This window comes from Phodopus roborovskii, unplaced genomic scaffold (genome assembly GCF_943737965.1).
Source record: "Phodopus roborovskii unplaced genomic scaffold, PHOROB, whole genome shotgun sequence".
NCBI classification, from domain to species: Eukaryota; Metazoa; Chordata; class Mammalia; order Rodentia; family Cricetidae; genus Phodopus; species Phodopus roborovskii.
Genome location: NW_026126636.1, coordinates 4,623,273 through 4,644,561, shown reverse-complemented (window position 1 = coordinate 4,644,561; position 21,289 = coordinate 4,623,273). Strand labels below are relative to the sequence as shown.

At 48.8% G+C, this 21,289-nt stretch overlaps 2 protein-coding genes across 2 annotated transcripts; both read right to left on the bottom strand.

Annotated features, from left to right (window-relative positions):
• Positions 1–4,370: 4,370 nt before the first annotated feature.
• Positions 4,371–11,825, bottom strand: LOC127238700 (cytochrome c oxidase subunit 6B1). The gene is made up of 4 exons (XM_051207369.1): positions 11,676–11,825; positions 9,893–10,009; positions 8,882–8,982; positions 4,371–4,557 (listed from the first exon to the last, which is right to left on the bottom strand). The coding sequence occupies exons 2-4, from the start codon at positions 9,996–9,998 to the stop codon at positions 4,504–4,506; spliced, it is 261 nt and encodes an 86-aa protein (XP_051063326.1). The 5' UTR covers positions 9,999–10,009; positions 11,676–11,825; the 3' UTR covers positions 4,371–4,503.
• A 5,446-nt stretch (positions 11,826–17,271) lies between these two features.
• Positions 17,272–20,085, bottom strand: Etv2 (ETS variant transcription factor 2). Its single transcript, XM_051207050.1, has 7 exons — positions 19,684–20,085; positions 19,332–19,421; positions 19,146–19,235; positions 18,899–18,958; positions 18,207–18,683; positions 17,645–17,757; positions 17,272–17,487 (listed from the first exon to the last, which is right to left on the bottom strand). Exons 1-7 carry the CDS (start codon positions 19,727–19,729, stop codon positions 17,287–17,289), a joined length of 1,077 nt encoding a protein of 358 aa, XP_051063007.1. The 5' UTR covers positions 19,730–20,085; the 3' UTR covers positions 17,272–17,286.
• Positions 20,086–21,289: the final 1,204 nt, after the last annotated feature.

Sequence of the window (21,289 nt, the reverse complement as noted above, 5' to 3'; positions counted from 1 at the left end):
CGGGTTCAAAACCATCCTGAGCTTCACAGGCCTAAGGGTGGGGGGGGCAGGGTGGGAGAGAGTGGAAGGGGAAGAGGAAAAGGGAAGGCAAAAAGGAAATGGAAGGGGAAACAAAAGAAACAGATGTATGCTTAAATCCCGCTATTTCCTAGTGCTGCGCGACGACGCGCACATCTGTCCTGTGGGTCCTGGCAGCGTGTGGCAAAGCTTCGGAGGTTCGCGGCTGCCAGCCCCCTCTCTCTCCGACAGCACCCCCTGGTGGTCGCTTGAAGCAAGGGCCCTGCCCCGGAATTTCTCCACAGCCTTTGGTGAGTTTTTTCTGCCCGCGGTCGCTTCCCTAGCACAGGAGAAGTGGGCAAACAAATGGAGCTTAAAATTCCCTTGTCGGGGCTGGAGAGTTAGCCCAGCCGTTCAGAGCACTGGCTGCTCTTCTGGAGGACCTGGGTTCAGTTCCCGGCACCCACATGACAGCTCATAACTGTCTATAACTACTATCCCAGGGCATCCTCATACAGATATACATGCACATAAAATAAAAATAAACAAATAAATCTTTAAAATAAAATTCCGTTTTTATTTTAGACAGTGTGGGAGACTGGGGCAGGAGGATCTCTCTGGTTCAGGACCACTCTGTTAAGCAGCCAGCTTGTGTTACAGAAGACCCTCCCTGCCTTGGAGCATGATGGAGGCAGGAGGATGGACCTCCGTGAGTTCGAGGCCAGCCTAGCCTCCGAAGTGATTTCCAGGTTAGCTATAGCTAAACAGTGAGACCCTGCCCATCGCCCCCCAAAAAACACCAGAAAATGAGATATTTTCCATTTTAAGTAATTGGAAATTAAGTAATCAATCTACTTTAGATTTAAAATAGCTTTTCTCTTTTGATTTGCATCTATTTTAAGACCTTGCAAGAAAATCTAAACAGTCATGGACAACAGATAAGTTTTAGTTTAAATAATTTGCTAAACATTTGTATCATGCTAACATATATAATTATATATAAATACTTAGAATATATTTTATATAATTACATATAAAATACACTTTATATAATCATATAAATATGATTTACTTGTTTTGAGACAGGGTCTCTCTACACAGCTCAGGCTGGCCTTGAACTCACAGAGATCCACCTGCCTCTACCTCTGAGACCTGGGATTAACCGTGAGAATCATAAAGTTTAGCCCCATGCTAATACTTTTTTCCAGTGTTTTTGTTTGCTTTAAAAGTTTTTTTTGTTTTTGTTTTTGTTTTTTTTTTTTTGTTTTGTTTTGTTTTGTTTGGCTGAGCGGTGGTGGCATATACCTTTAATCCCAGTACTTGGGAAGCAGAGACAGGCGGGTCTCTGTGAGTTCAAGACCAGCCTAGTCTACAAAAGCTAGTTCCAGGACAGCCTCCAAAGCCACAGAGAAGCCCTGTCTCCGGAAAAAACAAAACAAAACAAACAAACAAACAAACAAACAAAAAAAACGGGGGTGGGGGGAGAAGAAAAGGTATTTAAAGATGTATTTATTTCGTATGTTTGAATGTTTTGCCTTCATGTATATGTAGTACACTACCTGTGTTCCAGATATAGACATCAGATACTCTAGAACTAGAGTTACAGGTGGTTATAAGCCACTATATGAGTGTTAGGAATTTAACCCAAGCCCTCTGCAAGAGCAACAAATATTCTAAACTGCCTAGCCATTTCCCAGCTACAGGGCAAAATGGCTGGGAACGTAAAGCTGCACAGCCTACAAGCCTGAGTTCCAGTCTGAGAACCTACGAAAAGGGGAGAGAAATGCACTTATGTCCACACACACACGTTATACACATGTTAAAAAGAAAAAAAAAAAAAAGATAGAGGGCTGGAGAAACGGCTCAGCAGTCAAGAGCACACACTGCTCTCGAGAACCTGAGTTCAGTTCCCACCACCCATGTTGGGAAGCTCACAACTGCCTGGAACTCCAGCTTCAGGGAATATGCTGCCCTCTTCTGGCGTCCACAGGCACATACAATCCCTCACACACGAGTAAAATAAAATGTCTAAAAATTAAAGAAAATGGCCAGGACTGGTGATACAAGTGTGTAATACAGCTACTCAGAAGGCGTGCCTGGACTACACCATGAGTCCAAGGTCAGCCTGGGCAATAGCAAGATCCCATCTCAAAAGGCAAAATAAAAAGAATCAGGGAAGCTGGAGAGACGGCTCGGAGTTAGGAGCATTCACTGCCCTTGCAGATGGGAGTTCATTCCCAACACCAGTTATCATGGAGCTTACAACCACATGTAATTCCAGTTCCAGATTCAAAGCCCTCTTTTGGCCTTATAGGGCATTTTTGGCATGTGCACATATACACATTAATTTAAAGAGAGGGAGCTTGTGACATAGTTCAGTACTTGTCTAGAATCCCCCAGTAAGGGCCCGGAAGTGTGACTCAGTGGTAGAGCCCCTGCCTAGAATCCCCCAGTGAGGGGCTGGGGTGTGGCTCAATGGTAGAGCCCCTGCCTAGAAACCCCCAGTGAGGGGCTGGGGTGTGGCTCAATGGTAAAGCCCCTGCCTAGAATCCCCCAGTGAGGGGTTGGGGATGTGGCTGTTGCTAGCTGAGTTCAAACCCCAGGACCGACACAGTTCTCATTAAGCAAGCTATAGAGTCCCTCAAGGCCTGTGAACACTGTTAATGAGCCTCCCCTGGGCAGGTGTTTTAGAGCCCACTCAAGGGCCATTATCCTCAGGACATGAAGCACCTCTATTCATTTGAATTCTCAACAGACTCATGAGACATGATGAGAGTTCCTGCAGTCACTTGAGGCTTTCTAGCTGGCCAGGCTGACTCCCTGATACGGTGTGTGACAATCCCTTTGAGGGATGGTGTGCCTGTCTAGCCTTGACTCACTGACCTTGTCTTCCGGTTTTTGTTTTTGAGTCAAGGTTTCTGTGTAGCTCTGGTTGTCCTAGAACTCCCTCTGTAGACCAGGCTGGCCTTGAACTCACAGAGATCCACCTGCCTCTGTCTGTCAATCATTATGGTGATAAACACATAAAGAGGAATGAGGCCAGGACAGGAGGGAACGCTGCCAAGCAGGAGCTTGCTTAGATTCGGAGAATTTGCTGCATTGTAGAATCTGAAAAGTCCAGCTGTGGGTGTGGGCATGGAAGCCAGGAGTTGATGGAGCCGAAAAAGGGTTATAAATTTGAAGCCAACCTGAGCTACAATGACACCTACATACAGCTGCAATGAACAGGGAAGGGAGAGGAAAAGTCTTCAGCATGTAATATCAGCTCCAGGGCTTACCTTTTACAGTAAATTTAGTTTTTACTGAGGAGGAGGCTGGAGAGATGGCTCACAAGCTGAGAGTACTTGTTGCTCTTGCAGAGCATCAGAGTTTGGCTTCTAGCACCCACACCAGGCAGCTCATAACCACCCATGCTGAAATCCAGTCCCAAGGGATCCAATACAGTTTTCCCCAACACCCATACACATTAAAACAAAACGAAAAACCCAAGGGCAAAGAACCAAGCATGATATGCACCATGTGAGGAGAAAAGTTAGAGAGGAAACGGATTTGCTCATAACTGCTGACTCTAGCTGGGGCTGTAGGTCAGCAGTAGAGGGCTTGCTTAGCAAGCATGAGGACCTGGGTTCAATTCCCAGTACTGCCAGGAAACATACAGATTAATTTTAGCACACTGGAGACTTGAAGTATTTAGTGTGACCATCCACTCCATTGACTTAGAGGTGGTCAGAGTTCATAAAATAACTATGTGAAAACAGAAAAAATGGAGACTTGAGAGATGACTCAATGGTTATAAGCACTGGCTGTTCTCCAAAGATCCAGCACCCATACTGCAGTTCACAACAGGCTGTAACTCCAGTCCCAAAGTATTTGATGCCCTCTTCTGGCCTCTGCGAGCACTGCACGCACATTGTACACATACACACATGCAGACACAACACCCATAAAACAACGAAACACTTGCTGCTCTTACAGAGGGCTGGAGTTTGGTCCTCAGCACCTACAATCATCTGTAGAGGAGAGTTCCAGCTCCAACTCCTCTCTGGCCGCCACAGGCACACATACACATAAATACATTAAAAAATAAATAAATAAAGTTTTTTGTTTGGTTGGTTCTTTGAGACAGGGTTTCTCTGTGTAGCACTGGCTGTCCTAGAACTCACTCTGTAGACCAGACAGATCTGAAATTCAGAGATCCAACTGCCTCTGCCTCTTGAGTGCAGGGACTAAAGGCGTGCGCCACCACAGCCCACTATAAATACATCTTTAAAAAGAAAATGTATCTTCATTTTAGAACAAGAAAGATAAGCATTGTGAGCCCCCTTGTGGGAGGACACCCCAGCCTCTTGTCCAGCTGACCTATACACACAGTGTGAAACTTTTCCAGTGAATTTTTATTAGCAGTTGCATCATGATTCAGGGTCCCAGGGCAGGGACCATCATATACCCAGGTCCCCCTTTACTACATGGGAAGGACAGAACAGAGGAGAGGTGGGCGAAGCCAGGTCAGATCTTCCCGGGAAATGTGCCTTCTGCTCTTCGGTCATCCCAGGCTGAAACCTGTAAAAGATAATTGGCGTAACTCCTCCTGTGACATGACAAAACCACATTTTCCCTCTCTTTACTCACTGATGCCTGTGGCCAACAAAGGACCACGGGACTCTGCTATGTGCTAACCACTGCCCCCAGAGAACCAAAAGTGACTCAGAAAGACAAAACCACTGTTGTCCTGGCTGTCCTGAAACTCACTCTGTAGACAGGGCTGGCCTTGACTCTGAGATCCACCTGCCTCTGCCTCCCAAGTGCTGGGACTAAAGCTGACAGTCTGAGGGAGAGCAGGCAGGAAATCCGGGATCACCTGTGGAGAGTGTGAACTGCCCTTGCAGAGGACCCCAGTTCAGTCCCTAGCACTCACACCAGGGAGTTCACAACTGCCTGCAGCCCAGCTCCAAGTGATCGGATACCTTCTCTAGTCTCCGAGGGCATCTCACTCACATGCACACAGCCACACCCAGAAACAGACAGAATAGAATATTAGTTTTGCTTTTGTTTGTTTTTCAAGACATGGTTTCTGTTTAACAGCTCAGGCTGTCCAGGAACTTACTTTGTAGACCAGGCTGGCCTCGAACGCAAGACACCGGCCTGCCTTTGCCTCCTGAGTGCTGGGGTTAAAGGCGTGCGCCACCACCACTGGCCGGTTTGTTCTGTGTTTTAAAGAGTTATTTACTTGCCAGGTGGTGGTGGCAACAGCACACCTTTAAACCCAGCACTCAGAGCTCGGTAAGTTCGAGGCCAGCCTGGTGTATAGGGTGAGTTCTAGGACAACCAGGGCCACACAGAAAATCCCTGTATCGAACTCCCCAAAACAACAACAAAACGATTTTTAATTTTATGTTTATGGGTCTTTTGCCTGCATATCTGTGTAGTGCTTACCCTTTGCCCACAGAGGCCAGAAGAGGGTCCTAGGGATGCAATTCAGGCTGTCAAACTCGGGGCAAGCACCTTTATCCACCAAAGCCATTTCATTCTCACGTTTATTGAGAGGTTGAGTCAAGAGATAGAAGCATGGACAAAGGAGACCGCACTCTGACCACGAGGGACTAGACCAGTTCACACAGGCAACAGCACCCGTCAGAAAACCTACTTATCGACCACGGGCCAGCACCAAGCTCTGCCACGTTTGCAGCAGGCTGTTCCGCCACAGGGCTGTTCCGCCGCAGTGGTGACTGGCACAGGATGCACCAAGGCTGTCTAGATGCCAACACCAACTTCACTGGCCGCAGCTCTCAGAATTTTTCAGTCGCTGAGTTTACCTTTGTTTTCAAGGAGGAGCCCTTTTTTATTAAGACAGGGTCTCTGGCTGTCCTGCAACTCACTATGTAGACCAAGTTAGCCTCGAACTCACAGAGATTCGACTGCTTCTGCCTCCAAAGTTCTGGCAAGGCCTTTTTCACCATACTCAACATAAGGGTGCTATGGGATATTTGTATACTATGTGAAGATACACTGCTGTGATTGGTTTAATAAAGAGCTGAATGGTCAATAGCCAGACAGGAGGGATACATAGGTGAGAAGTAGGAGATGAACTGAAGCACTAGAGATAGAAGCTGGATGGGCAGTAGGTGACAAAATGTAGATTAATAGAAATGGGTTAATTTAAGTCATAAGAGCTAGTTAAAAACAAGTCTAAGCTAAGGCCAAGCTTTCATAAATAAGTCTCCGTGTCAATATTTGTGAGTTGACAACCCAAAGAAAAATCTGACTACATAAGGGTTTTGTTTTTGGTTTTTATGAGACAGGGTTTCTCTGTGGCAAAGCCCTGGCTGTCCTAGAACTCACTCTGTTTACCAGGCTGGCAGTGGTAGCACACACTTTTAATCCTAGCACTTGGGAGGCAGAGGCAGGTGGATCTCAGTGAGTTCGAAGCCAGCCTGGTCTATAGAGAGACTTCCAGGACAGGCTCCAAAACAATACAGAGAAACCCTGTCTGGAAACAAAAAACAAAACAAAACAAAACAAAAAGAAGCCTCAGTACTTATAATCCCAGCACTTAGGAAGTAGAGGCAAAGAGTCAGAGGTTCAAGAGTTCAAGCTTAGCTTCAGCTATCTTGTGAGCCAAGATAGGAGAGGGTCTGTCTCAGGACAATAACTACAACAAAAAAACTAGGCATGAGGCTCGATGACTTTGGGCAAATCACCCTTTATCCTAGTAGTCTCTCTCTCTCTCTTTCTCTTTCTCTCTCTCATACGCACGCACTTCCTGGTAAGCTAGCCACCATGTACCAAATGCAGGCCAAGAGGCTGGGGGAGGGCTGTTGCGGGATCACAGCCTAAGATCACCCAGAAAGAAATCTTGGAGCCTCAGATAAGAGGGTATGGCAGAGAGGTGACAGGAAAGTTAGGCTAGCCTGGTGATAGGCACCTGGCATCCCAGTACAGGGAAGGCTGAGACAGCAAAGATTGCTGTGTATTTACAGTGCGTACCAGCCTTTTCAGAGCCACCACCCCAAAAGCCAACACTGGGGGCCGGAAAGACGGCTCAGCAGCTAAAGAGCACGGCTTCACTCTCAGCAACCACACGGCGGCCCACAACCATCCGTAACCCCAGTTCCCGGGACCTGATGGCCTCTTCTGGCTTCCATGTGCACCAGGCACACATCCGGTTCACAAATATACATGTAAACAAAAGATCCACACCCAAAATATAATCATTTTAAAATAAAAAAATAAAGCAGGGCAGTAGGAGGCAGAGGCAGGAGGATCTCTGAGTTCAAGGCCAGCCTGGTCTATAGAGTGAGTTCCAGGACAGCCAGGGATGTTCCATAGAGAAACCCTGTCTCAAAAACAAAAAACAAATACATACATATTTCTGTACCACAGTTAAAAAAGGGAGGAGCCGCAAGACCCAGTGAAAGCTGGGTACATGGCCCAGTTGGTAGACTGCTTGCCTGGCTTACAAGAAAGAAGCCTGGCATCCGTCCCAGCCCTGCTTTAGACAGGGTGTGGTACCCTATGCCCGCAACCCCAGCTCCCAGAAGGCTGAGGCAGGATCTCAGGAGTTCAAGGTTATTTGTGACTACAAAGACAGTCCAGATTATACATTAGACTCTGTCTAACAATAATCACTACCCTACAATAGTTCAAAGCAAATCACAGAACAGAGTATCCAATACAAGGAGCCAGGGAGATGACTCACCGATTAAGCATACTTGTTGCTCTTGCAGAGGACCCAGGTTCGAGTCCCAGCACCCACATGGTGGCTTACAACCACCTGTAACTCCCAGTTCTAAGAGACCAAACACCTTCTACTGACCCCCACAGACACTAGTACACACTTAGATGACCTTTAACTTCTGTTCCACCTCCTGAGTGCTAGGATTCCAGATGTGCTGCTGCTACCCTGAACTAAAGTGTCCCAGTTTGATTCTAAAGCACATGTTTTCAGTTTTTCTATCTCTGAAAAGAGCATGAGTGTTATAATGCCCTCATCAATTCTTATAAAAACCGAGCATCTCCGGATGTCTCAGTCAGGAGGGTCCTCTTGATGACATGAAAGAGGATATGCTGGAGTATTAACTGCTGACTAAGAAGGCTCACCACATAAGTGTCAAAAACACTGTTTCAGTGGGTCCTGAACAGGCAGGGGCGGAACGGCTCGTCTAGATTTGCTCTAGAGTAGTTCAGCAAAGAGAAGACGAAAAGGAAAAGACACGTGAAAGAACGAGTCCCGGTGGTGCATGACTGTAATCCCAGGACCCGAGTTCAACACCAGCCTGCACTACACAGCAAGACCCTGTCTTAAAAAGGAAACTGTGCGGCCGACAATGGCCCGGAAGGGACAGTGCTCGCCAGGTGAGCCTGAAGACCTGCATGTGAGTCTGTAACGGTGGGAAGGACACCTGACTCCGTGCAGCTGTCCTCTGACCTCTGCACACCTGTACCACCCACACGTATCACATGTACAACAATACATCTATAAAAAAAGCTAAAGAGAAAAGAGTGGGAAAACCCTGAGCCTCTATTCAGTCTGCATTGGGGCACAGGCCTTTGATGCCAGTGCTGGAGAGGCAGAGCCAGGCACATCTCTGTGTGAGTTGAGGCCAGCGTGCTCTGCACACCAGAGATCTGCCTGCCTCTGCCTCCCAAGAGTGCCGGGATTAAAGATGTGTCCCCATGCCATCGTTGACAGCCCATGTTTCGGCAGTGCACGGCCAAGGCAGATCCAGGAGGATGGTCCTGGGCTGAGGGCCCTAACTGGGTGGTGTCAGTGACATCCCACAGTTGGTCCTACCTTGGCCCTTAGAGATGACTGTCACTAGTCACCACATTCCTTTCTGCTCGGTCCCCACCTGAACACCCAAGGGTCCCCCTGGGAGGCACATACCCATGACACGGGGCAGAGGGACTTGTACACACGCCGGTACCACTCACACACGGAGACATCACCCCCCTTTGCCGTCATTGCCTTCTCGCAGCGGTGGAAGTCTACGAAGAGAGGAGATTCGGAATCAGCCCAGACCAAATGCATTTTTGAGAAAATTTCCAAGTTTTTCTTGCTTAGCGATTGGTTATACACACAGAGCAGATGCAAATTCAGAGTATACCATAAAAAGCTCTATGCACCTGACCTGGGCAGTTATATTGTTGCTCAATGTAACAATCTGGAGCCAGAGAGCAAGACATGAGGGGCATTGGAGGATTTTGAAGTCCAGACATGGCTAGGAAAGGCCAAGATGGTCTTGATAGCAAGCAAAGAAAGACAGGAGGGTACCAGTGTCTGCTTCTTCCTATACTTTTTGAGGGAAGGTCTCATGGACTCAAGTGTTGCAGGAGCATCAAAATGTAACTACTTTCAATTAGTGCTGCCATGCCTCTAGTGAGGAGGGAAGTGTGTTCAAGGCTGGGCACAAAGCAAGCAGAAAACAGAATGATGGCAACATCCATTTTCTACATGGATTGGAATCACTTCTGAATTAACTGTTCACATGTTGTAGGCTCTTGTATGTTGTGTGCATGTATGGCACACATGATTTTTTTTTTTTTTTTCAAGATAGGGTTTCTCTGTGGCTTTGGAGCTTGTCCTGGAACTAGCTCAGTAGACCAGGCTGGTCTCGAACTCACAGAGATCCATCTGCCTTTGCCTTCCGAGTGCTGGGATTAAAGGCATTAAAAGTGTGCACCACCAATGCCCAAGCACATACATAATTCTTCAAAAAAAAAAAAAAATATGGTTGGGACTAATGTTTGCCCTCCAGGCAGTATATCAGGACAGAATGGACACAAGCGGGAAGGCATCGGTCCCTGCCCGCCCTGTCTTCCCTCAGGAGGCAAGAGGTATGTAGAAGACACAGGCGAGATGCACCATCTCACCTTCCCACCCCGGTACCCTGCTTACCCAGGTAGTTCTGCCAGCAGTTCTTGGTCTGGTTCTGGTTTGGGAAGCGGCTATCAAAGGGGGCAGTTTTGTAGTTCTTGATTTTAGTCTTGATGTCTTCAGCCATGGTGCTCACTCCTGGATACAAACAGAATTTGTACATTGGCAACCACTCTGGGGTGCCTGGCATAGAAATGGCAGGACCAACAAGGCCCATGGGAGAAGTCCAGACTGGAACGGGTTCAATGCAAAGAAGCTAATTCCTCCTTCTCTCTCTCTCCTTTTTGTTTTTGTTTGTTTGTTTTTGAGACAGGGTTTCTCTGTGGCTTTAGAACTGGAACTCACTCTGTAGACCAGGCTGGTCTCGAACTCACAGAGATCCGCCTGCCTCTGCCTCCCAAGTGCTGGGATTAAAGGTGTGTGCTACCAATGCCCAGCCCTACCTCCTCCTTCTCAACAAACACAGAAAGATGAAGGGCAGGGAAAATCCATGTATCTGAGTGTAGAAGAAGCCACAGTAGGGTCAGGAGTCAGAAGTCTCCTTTAATTCCAGTTAACACTTACTGTGTGCATAGCACATACTATGGACACGATATACACACCTCCTCTTATGGCCAATCTGAAAGATATTACTGTCTCTAGGGTCTATACAAGGGACAGGGTGTCCAAAAGCCTTCCCAAGGTCATAAAGTACCGGGATGGTGGTGCTGCATCCATCATCATCAAAAACAACATGACAAGGGTTTCTGGTGTCACACACTTTATCGGGAGTCCTGTGCACTCATCAACTTTTCTGAGAATATGGCTAAGTACATGGAAAAATTGCTTAGGGTGACCCAAAATAAATAAATAAACAGATCGGCTCAAAGGACTGACCTACCACAAATGGAGGTGACCCCGCGTGAAGGTAGTAGTGATTTGTGACACTGGCAACTCGAATGTGTGAGATAATTGTGATTTTGACTTCTGACAAAGTCCTACAGGTTGCCAAATCTACTGAAGTTACTGTCTCCATTCCTAAATGCTACATTTCAATTAGAGGTTAATAATACCACCATGCAACTCCCCCATTCGCATGCAAATACCTTAGCCCCTCAAACTCTACTGACTCCGAGTACCCACGGTTTCTAACAAACCCTTTGATATGCCTGAGCAGATGGCACAGTTAACATCACCGAACCTGAGACAAACTGGTTATTCTGGAGCATCTGGGAGACCTCGGCGTCACAGAAGTACGCAGGCCAGTGTCAGTTCAAGCGGCCCAAAGTAGCGGGGCGCCTGGAGCAGCAGAACGGGTTCATTTGGGGAGGAAGGGTGGAGACGGGGGAGGGGGGGCGTTTAACAGACCCGGTGCCGGGAGTAATTTTGTGCAATATCTCGAGTTTTGAGAGTTGATCAAAGATGATGCTGGGGAAAAGGGAAGGAGACAGGCAACACGCTGCGGCCCTGGAGCGCGGTGGCCCCGCCTGTGAGCCCGCGGCTAACAGCAGCAGCACAGCCCAACTCCCGGGATGCGAACCCTGATCGCCGTGCGGCGGGGGCCAAGGCGCCTCACACTGCAGCCCGAGGGCCGGCGAAGGGGACAGTGGGAGGCCCTAGCTCGCGGGGCTGGGCGATGGAGCAAGTTCAGAGACTGCTCAGAATGACAGCATCAAGAATGAAGGCTGTAATGGTCGGTCAGCTCCGAGACCCCGGGCCCGAGGCCGCCGCGGCGGCCGGAAGCTCCTTCCCAGCGTCAGGGAAGCCCCGGGCCGCTTCTCCGCTCTGGACTGGGTTCCCCGGGATCCCGACCCTTCGCACTCACCTAAAGACTGCTCTGGAGAAGCGATAGTTCAATGTGACCCTTAGCAAAGACTCCAATGTCAGACGGGAAGCGGAATTCCGACTGGCCGGAAGCTCCGAGAGGAGGAGCCGAACTGAGTCCTCCGAGCGGCTAGAGAGGCCATGGGAGGCGTGCCCAGAAGCGGGCCAAGTCACGCCCACTTCCGGAGAGGTCCGACTTCCTATTGCGCTAAATTCCTGTTCGTTATTGTTGCCGGTCCAATCGGGGTCTTGCGTTGCGCTCCACAGGCTCTTGAATTCTAATTCGGGTTATAGTCACCTGCCTGTCCTTCCGGAGGGAAAAGACAGTCGTGGGACTGACTGTCTGCAGAGTAGGGATGGGAAAATGTCCCAGAATATGTTTGTGTTTTGAGACAGAATTTTGCTAAGTAGGTCACCCTGGCCTCGAACTCAGATTCTGACGTGCTGGGATAACAAACGTTATGCCTGGATTCGAAAGTTATTTTCATTAGTGTGTTGTGGGGTATCCACCAAGGAAGACTGCTCAGATGAGTTTAAGCCAACAGAAAGTGTTTATTAGCCCTCTAGGAACTACATTGGGTGGTTCAGGTTCCCAGCTTTTTTTCAGGGTTTTTAAGGACAAAAAACATATTCTGGATTGTCATGCTTCAATTAAGAACAGTTAGGCAGCTGGGCAACGGTAGTGCACACCTTTAATCCCTTTAATCCCTGCATTTGGGAAGCAGATGCTGGCAGATCTCTGAGTTTCAGGCCAGCCAGAACTGCAGAGTTCCAGGATTTGAAACAAACAAACTAAACACAAAACAGCCAAAAAAAGAACTTCAAAAGCCAAGCACAAGGTTAGTCCCTTCAGATGTCCCCAGAACTATGGGCTTTGATAAATTAGGTCTTTATTTTTATTTTGGCAGGCGGGGCTGTCAGCGTGCTGAATTGGATGGCCTGAATGATACTTGTATCAGATAGTTGTACTAGGTCTGAGGGGCTACTGAGGTCTGAGTCTTAGTCCACATTTGAGAAATATTTATTGAATGCTTATTCTTATCAAGCACATCTATAAGAAGACACTGCTGAAGAAAACACAAAACCTTTACCTTCATAGGTGCTAAGATTCTTGTGAAAAGGTGAAAAATGAATGAAGCGGTCTATCCTATGGTCTCATCGTATCAGACATCACTCCCTGTTCATTACTGTCCTCAAACCTCAGAAATCACAGCCAACAGCCCTGTATTAATCAGAGGAGACTATAGGAATTAAATGCTGGGTCTGGTGGAAATAGTTCCATGTGTCATTCTGTCAATTTTTTTTTAAGACTTATTTATTATGTAGACAATGTTCTGCTGGCATGTATGCCTGTATACCAGAAGAGGGCGCCAGATCTCACTACAGATGGCTGTGAATCACCATGGTTGCTGGGAATTAACTCAGGACCTTTGGAAGAGCAGGCACTGAGCGCTCTTAGCCTCTGAGCCATCTCTCCAGCCCAATGGAATTTTTTTGTTGGCTTGCTTTTTGTTTTCTCGAGACAGGGTTTCTCTGTATTGCTTTGGAGCCTGTCCTGGAACTCACTCTATAGACCAGGCTGGTCTCGAACTCAAAGATCTGCCTGTCTCTGCCTCCCAAGTGCTGGGATTAAAGGCATGCAACGCCCAGTGGAATTTTTTTTTTTCTTTTAAGTTGTTCATATAGCCTGTGTGACCTATCAAGTCAGAACCTGTTGGTTCTGGCTTCTAAATATTTCCAAAACCTTCCTCTTCTACATGCAGTCCTGGTCCTTCCTCCTGGATTATTAATGGTAGGTCCATTTCCTGGCATCCCAGCTTTCCTGTTGTTCCAGTGTGCCCATCCCTGCTGTAAAGAAGACTGTTAACATCTCGGGAATACCACACCCTTTCCTCAGCCAGAACGCATTCGCTGGCTTCTGGCATAACTAGTCTAAAACTAAAGCTCTTACAAATGACTTTCCCCTCATTCCCTGCACCCCAGGCGCCCTGTTTGGCTGGCTTCCCCTAGCTTTTACACTTGTTCCTTGTCCTGCCTGTAGATGGCTCCTCTTCTTGCCTGCTTTGAGGCTTTGGTTTATAAGTCTCTGCTGAATGAATAAAACTTGTATGCAAATGAGGGGCACTGAGGGACTAGAAAAGGGTGATGTGAAGGAGAGCGGCTTTCCTCTCCATAGCCTGGCCTCTGAAGTTCCCATCATAATTCCTTTTTATTTTTCATTTATTTATTTATTATTACTTTTTCGTTTTTTTTTTTTTTTCCTTCGAGACAGGATTTCTCTGTGGTTTTGGAGCCTGTCCTGGAACTCGCTCTGTAGACCAGGCTGGCCTTGAACTCACAGAGATCCTCCTGCCTCTGCCTTCCTGAGTGCTGGGATTAAAGGTGTGTGTCACCCACGTCCAGCAAGGGAGTTGGTTCTTGATGGAGTTTCCACCATCTAAGTCCTCTGGGCCAAATTCAGGTTGTCAGGCCTAATGGCCTTTACACTCAGCTATCTCATTGGCCTTACAAATTGTTTGTTTGTTGTTTGTTTAATGTGCAATGATGTTTTGTCTTCATGTATGCCTGGGTGAGTGTGTCAGGTCCCCTGGAACTAGACTAACAGACAGTTGTGAGCTGTCACGTGGGTGCTGGTAATTGGACCCAGGTCCTCTGGAAGAGCAGACAGTGCTCTTAACCACTGAGCCATCTCTCCAGACCCCTACATACTGTCTTTGATGCACTGTCTAGACCTAACTGGTGCATATATATATATATATATATTCAGCATTGCAATTATTTGTGAAGTTATTTGTGTACTTTCAACATCTTCCTAAAATCCAGATATCGTATACATCTCTGGGGCTCCCCAGGGCATTGGAAACCAAGACACCACAGCCTGTGGCTCCCTTGCATAGGGAGCTCCCTCCACCCGTATGCGTCATTTCTGAACAACACTGTGAGATCTTCCATCTCTGGGTCTTTTCTGACTGAAACAGTCTTTGCTTTCCTGACTTCTCTGCATCCCACCCCAGACTCTCTTCCTCTGGGACTAGATCACCCTGAGGACTGTGTCCCTTTCCAGTGACCATGCCGGTTTGTGCCTGTCCACGGCACTGTGAACTCTCTGAGGACAGACAGGGTTCAGGACGCTGTGGTTAGTGAGTGATGTAGCCCCAGTGTCACTCGCTGGAGAGTTATGTACTAGGCTGTCTTTGGAGACTCTTGTAGTGGGTTAAGCATCCAGTAGGCTTTTTAAAGATCTGGTTCTGTTGTTAGTATTCAGGCATTTGTACTGGCCTGTCCTTGGGGTTCTGACAGGACATGCCTTCAGCTGCTGCCACCAACACCAGCACCTGTGCACATTCACTGTGTTCCCTTTTAAAAGGTCCCTGCCCACCTCCAATCTCTTCTCTCCCTCCCATCCCCCCCCTCTCCCACTGTTCCTGTCACTGGAGGCTGGCCTCTCCCCTTCCCTTTCCCCTCTTTATGATCCTTTCCCCTAATAAAAACCCCCGCCACTTGAATTCCGTTGCATGGAGTCTTTCTCTTTCAACAGCCTTTTCTTTCTTCCTTTTTAAAATTACCATCCTACGTCTGACACGAGATATTGAGGTTTAATAAGGATCAGGAGAAACAAATAGGCCGAATAGATGTTTATGTAGGGAGAAATAACTTACAACCTAGTCAGGTGAACACCAGCAGGTTCCTGGTCCCGACCCCATCCCCGTGCTGCAAGCAAGAGAGCTCTCTGAGCCCCCTCCTCAGCCTTAGTTCCCCCAGGTTATGTCCGGCTCTGTCTCCACCCCCAATGGGCGTGGTCTATGCCACAGGCGCGGACAAGGTAAACATCTCACTACACACCTACATCTTCCAACTTGGAGTACCCGTGGTTGTTGGGAGTGTGTATTATTTCTAATTATTCAATGGCTTCTAGAACTAGAAGGTATTCAACAAGTTTTTTTGGGGGGAGAGTCTGGGCTCTCTCTCTCTTTCTCTCCTCCCCTCTATTTTGTTTTGAGACAGGGACAGGGTCTCTCTATAGCCCTGGTGGTCTTGGAACTCACTATGTAGACCAGGCTGGCCTCCAACTCATAGAGATCTTTATAAGGGCAGGTACCACTATGCCTGGCCCTGAGCCTGAGTCTTTTCTCCAAGACAGAGCAGATAAACGTCTATGATGTGGTTTTATAGCACAGTAGCACTCTAACTATCATAACATGCCCAGATGGGGCTACTTCGTAAAGAAAGTAGGTTTGTTTTTGGCTCATGGTCTGGAGCAATAAGGTCCCAACAGTGCAACTCAGGCTCTGAGCAGGGACCCCTGGGTTGATTATGCTACTTCATCCCTTGCTTGATGGACTTTTTTTGTTTCAAACAGTGTGTTGCTATGTAGCCCAGGCAGATCTGGGGGGTCTAAATGTACAATTCTGCCTCAGTCTCCTGAATGCTGTGAAATTAGAGGTCTATGTCTCCACTTCAAGTTGAATGGCTTTCTTCTTCTCCCTCTCTTTCTTCTTGTAACAGTGTAACAATCTTAGTTGTCCTGGAACTCAATTTGTAGTTTTGTAGACCAGGCTGGCCTCTAACTCAGAGATCTACCTGCCTCAGTCTCCTGAGCACAGAGAATACAAGCCTGTGTCACCACACCTGGCTTCAAATGGCCTTCTTGAGGTTGGTTGTCTTGAGACAGCCAGGACATCATTTGGTATGAGACTGGAACACACTTGTGTCTCTCTAGCCCTGTTTACAAAATATCAGAATGCAATCATGAGGAATCCTAAACCTCTAACCACTTCCAAATGGGCCATCTCTAAACACTGAAGATTAACATTCAGTGTTCTTGTTTAATGGAAACCTTTGGGGATTAAATTCTTAGCCTGGTGGTGATGACCACCACTCAGGCCTTTAACCCCAGCACTCAGGAGGAAAGGCAGGTAGATCTCTGAGTACGAGGCCAGGACAGTCCAGGCTACACAGAGAAACCTTGTCTTAAAAAAAAAAAAAAAAAGAAAAGAAAAACAATAAATACTTAGATAAATTTGAGCATATTGTCAAGCCTTAAATCCAATTTCACCGAGAGGTGGTGGTACATGCCTTTAATCCCAGCACTTGGGAGGCAGAAACAGGTGGATCTCTGAGTTTGAGGCCAGCCTGGTCTACAAACCGAGTTCCAGGACAGCCAGGACTGTTACACAGAGAAACCCTTTAAAATCTCTTTAAAAGTCCCTATACAGGTCAGGCACACGCAGTAGGCCCTATGAACTTCTTACCCCAAACTAATCTCCAAATTGAGAGGTGCAGATACTGAGGGGAGTGGGGGGGGCTTGAAACCTGAACACCTGCTGCAGGGCGGGGAGGGGCCTGGCAGGGAGAGAGCTGGGATTGTAGCTGATGGATTCGCAGTGGGAGGAGCTGGTCCTCATTCCTGGGTCCTCTTAAATGAGGGAACTAAGACATTGACAGTCTAGGGATCCAGACCCATAGACTTTGTGCAAGATAGATAGGGGTCTAGATACCCGAGTCTGGGTGGAGACGCCATACGGAAATGTCGGAAATTTAGGTTCCCTGACAGGTCTAATGGGTGTCAGTGAAAAAGAAGCAGACAGGTACGCATGTTCGACAGGGTGTTTTTATTGACTTCCTGCACCTGGCAGGTGGCCCATGCTATCCGGATAGGGAAGGACCGGCACACGTCCCCCAAAGCGGTACGTGTACTTGCGCCCACCGCTCTTGAGCACGATGTCACGGCGGTAATAGTAGCGCAGACCTCGGCTCAGCTTCTCATAATTCATTCCCGGCTTCCTCTTGCGCTCGCCCCACAGCCTGGCCACCTAGGACGTAATCGGGTGGTCAGAGGAGCGAGGGGGCGGGCCTTAGCCTGTATGGGTGGGGCGGGTCTTAGCCGTGATGGGAGAGGGGGTGAGAGGGTGGGTGGGGGCGGACGGGGCCAAGGACTAGGCTGGGCACATACATAGCTAGCTGTCTCACCTCTTTTGGGTCGCACAGCTGGAACTCGCGGCTGTTGCCCGTCCAGCGGATGCAGCTGCTGCGCGCCCCGTCGTGGAGCAGCTCCAGGAGGAACTGCCACAGCTGAATGGGACCTGCGAGGTAGAAAGAGGCAGGTGAACGCTGGGCTTCCTAGACCCAAAATCTCCGCTGCGGTGACCCAAGGAGTCGGGGAGCCTTCACCTCGACGGCTAAAAGGTTCAGGCTCTCCCAATTTAGGACCCAGGAATTTAGCTGTGCCCCTCCTCAGGCATCTGTGAGTTTGGATCCCTCCACACTGGAGACCCAAAAGCCAGTTTCAGACGTAACCCAGGGGCCTACCTCCTTGTCCCCTTGGTCCCTAGAAAGCCACCAGTGTCCTCTCATCTCTTCCTAAGCCTCGCGGGACATAACCCCGTCAACTCCCCCCCCCACCAGCTGCCAGGTTCCCAGATCTGGCCTCTGTAAGTTACCCAGATCCTCCCCGCCCCCCCCCACCACCACCAAAGGCTCCATTCTCCTTCATCCATTTGACTTCGCCTTCTCTGCGCGCGCAGCCTCTTACCTCGGTGGTTACTTTTGGGGTAGCGAGTCAAGCTGGCCCGATCAGACTGCTGGCTGGATTTGGAGGACGTGCTAAATGTTGGACTTCGGTACGCCTCCCGAGGGACGCTGCAGTCCGGCAGCCCAGTATTCCAAGAGGTGGTGTAGTCCGAACCCGCAGACCCGCCCCACGACATCATAGAGTCCGCGCGCGCTTCCCCGCCCAGGCCATTGTCCCAATAGGTGGCGCCATTGGTGTCCAGGGAACAGTCCCAGCTGGCGGCGCTCCAGGCGGCCGGAGGGTGCGACCACGAGGGGGCCCCTCCCGCCGAGGTGGCAGGATGTGGGCCCGTCGCCCCTTCAAAGCCAGCCAAGGGGGAGGGGCTCGTGCCTGGAGGGGCGGGGCCTGGCGTCTGTGAAGCAGGGCTCCACGGGTCCGAGGTGTTGCACCCCAGGTCAGTCCAGTCTCGCGACCACGGAAGGGGGTGAGCAACCGGCTCTGTGAGGAGGACCGACCTTAAGTGACGGGAGCCCAGGAGTCTTGGTCTCCTGCACCCTTGGGAGTCTTAGGGGGTTGGCGCTTTATGTAGCTCTGAGGATGTGGGTGTCCCTAGTCCTAGTCCCGTTCCTCGGTAGACTAGGGGATCTAAACTCTCAACTCTGGTGTGTCAGGGTCTCGTTTCTCTCCTCCCACCTCCCTTTCTCCACACTCACCCGCCTCACAAGGTACTTCCTCCTGCGGTAAAGCGGGGCTCCAGTCCAGCTCTGGGAACCCTGTGTGGGACAAGGTAGCCGCTGACTTTAGGATGATGTGAGCCGTGACTTAAGGACATCGGGCACCCACCCATGCCTCTTTCAACTTCGAGTCTCCAAACATGCTACCTCCTCCCGGTCAGCCCCCTCATGCCTTCTAAAGAGCCCAGCCTCTCATTTTCCCCCAGCACCCCAGGGGTCCAGCCACCTTTCCAGCAATCATCGGTGGTCATCGGTGTGATGGGAGTGTCCCCTTGCAGTGCCACTTCAGGGAAATAGAAACCAAATTCCGCTCCTTCTGCGGGCAACAAGGATGTTAAGGCCGGGTCACGGGTCAAGAGGCCTGCATCCTTGGACCCTTGCATACACTTTGTCCCAAGCCACAGCAGCCTACCCATTCCTGTCAACTTGTCCCCAGGAGGCACTTCCTGCAGTGACGCTTCACCCCAGTTCCACAGGTCCATGGATGCTTGTTCTGCTTGCTCTGCTAAAGAAAGGAAAAGTTCCAAGGATAAATGGACAAGCTAGTGACATTTAGGGACCCAGGGGTCTGATTGCAACCCTTGTTTCCCTCAGACCCAGGAGTCTAGACTTCTGCAACCTACTTCCCCAGGAAATGGAAGACTGGTTTCCAGTCCCTTCTCCCTCTCACACACTTAAGATTCAGGCTACCAGAGTCTTGGGAGTGCTCAGGTCCTTTCTGGTTCAGATACCCAGGCATCCGTCCCCAGTTCGTCGTGGCTCACCTCTGGCAGGTTCCTTCTCTCCTAGCCAGGGGGGTCTCAGCCCCATTTCATACCATGGACCCTTCCCGGGGGGCCTGAGTAGGGGAGGGGGGAATTTTCCGAGACGTCAGAGCCGGGGGTCGCAGCCCGGGTCAAGTTGCAGGGATGGGGGCGTGGCCAAGCTGCACCCCCTGCTTTAGGGATGTACTCTGGTCCCTGGAACTGTCCCCTTTCAGAGATGAATTGGGCTTGGAAAAGGTTCCGGGGAACGGGAGCAGAGCAGGGCTGGGGGTGCCGAGGTCTAAGGGGTGCTTACGGGGTAGTGGGGATAGGGTGAGGGGACTGGGCAGGTTCCCCGTCTTGAGGATTTGATGCTGTGACATGAAAGGTGGTGGGGGAGGAGGGTCTGGGGTCAGCTGGGCAGCTCTGGGCTTATCTGCAACAGGAAGAGGGATTTCCGGCCAGATGCCCCCTTTCCCTAGCATCAGCCTACGTCACAATCGGCAGGGTGACAGACAGCCAGATGGGTGGGATGGGGGGAATCCAACCCTGAACTCCCTAACAGGTTAGGGAGGGTCTCCTGAGCAGTGGCAATCATAATCAAGCTAACATCAATGTGTTATAATAATGGTAAGCGAAACCGCTGACACTAAACGAGGGACTGTTGGGTCGAGGAGACAGGCACACAACAGGCCTTAGGAGGAGACTGTTTTCACCCCCCCGTTTCATGAAGGGGGACATTGAGACACGCTTTCTCCCATTTCTTCAGTCCAGATCGCATGTCTTTTGGGGCAGTAGCAGTCCTGGGCCACTGGGAAATGTTTGAGGATGAGCCGAATGTGAGTTATTGCACGGGATAATTTTATTTGTTAAAATTATGTTAATTTTTTGGCAAAGATTATTTGAATTGTGGCAATAGTAGGCTGGGAAAGATATGTTTGTTAGGCAGTGAAAACAGTTAGGGAGGAAATGTTATGTTTGCTTCAAAGATCTGAAATGAATCCACATTGTGCATAGGTATACACACTATTTGGAACTTAGCTATAACAAAAGGTGGGTGTTTGCTTGTTTTTAAACTGAAACTCAGTAACAAGTTGCTGTTTGTTTTGTTTAAATTTGCCAAGCCTGGCAAACCTTAGCTTCTGTAACCTGGCCTCAGACAATATGTGCCCATTTTTCTAAGTACTTACTTTATAAATATTAATAGGCATTAAAATATTTGCGGTCATTTTAATATTAAAGTTTAATATTAAAATTTTACTTACAAGTAAGTAAATATTTAATATTAAAAATTTTTTAATGCCAGACACGGTAATACAGTAGGGAGGCAGAGGCAGGCAGATCTCTGAATTTCAATGCCAGCCTGGTCTATGTAGTGAGTTCCAGGACAGCCAGGGCTACAAAGTGAGACCCTATTTAAAAAATAATAAATGAATACAAGCATTTTTTCTTTTTTAATAATTTATTTATTATAGCCAGCACAAGCCTTTAATTCCAGCACTCGGGAGGCAGAGGCAGGTGATCTCTGAGTTCAAGACCAGCCTGGCACCACAGACTGAGTGCTAGGACAGGGCTCCAAAGCCACAGAGAAACCCTGTCTCAAAACAAACAAACAACAACAATAAAA

Coding starts and splice junctions, on each gene's coding strand:
- LOC127238700 (XM_051207369.1), bottom strand. CDS start 9,998: ATGGCTGAAGACATCAAGACTAAAATCAAGAACTACAAAACTGCCCCC. Junction 8,983..9,892: donor CTGCTGGCAGAACTACCTGG/GTAAGCAGGGTA, acceptor CTCTCTTCGTAG/ACTTCCACCGCTGCGAGAAG. Junction 4,558..8,881: donor CCCTCTGCCCCGTGTCATGG/GTATGTGCCTCC, acceptor TATCTTTTACAG/GTTTCAGCCTGGGATGACCG.
- Etv2 (XM_051207050.1), bottom strand. CDS start 19,729: ATGGGGCTGAGACCCCCCTGGCTAGGAGAGAAGGAACCTGCCAGAG. Junction 19,236..19,331: donor GGACAAGTTGACAGGAATGG/GTAGGCTGCTGT, acceptor TGTTGCCCGCAG/AAGGAGCGGAATTTGGTTTC. Junction 18,959..19,145: donor CACCGATGATTGCTGGAAAG/GTGGCTGGACCC, acceptor TGTCCCACACAG/GGTTCCCAGAGCTGGACTGG.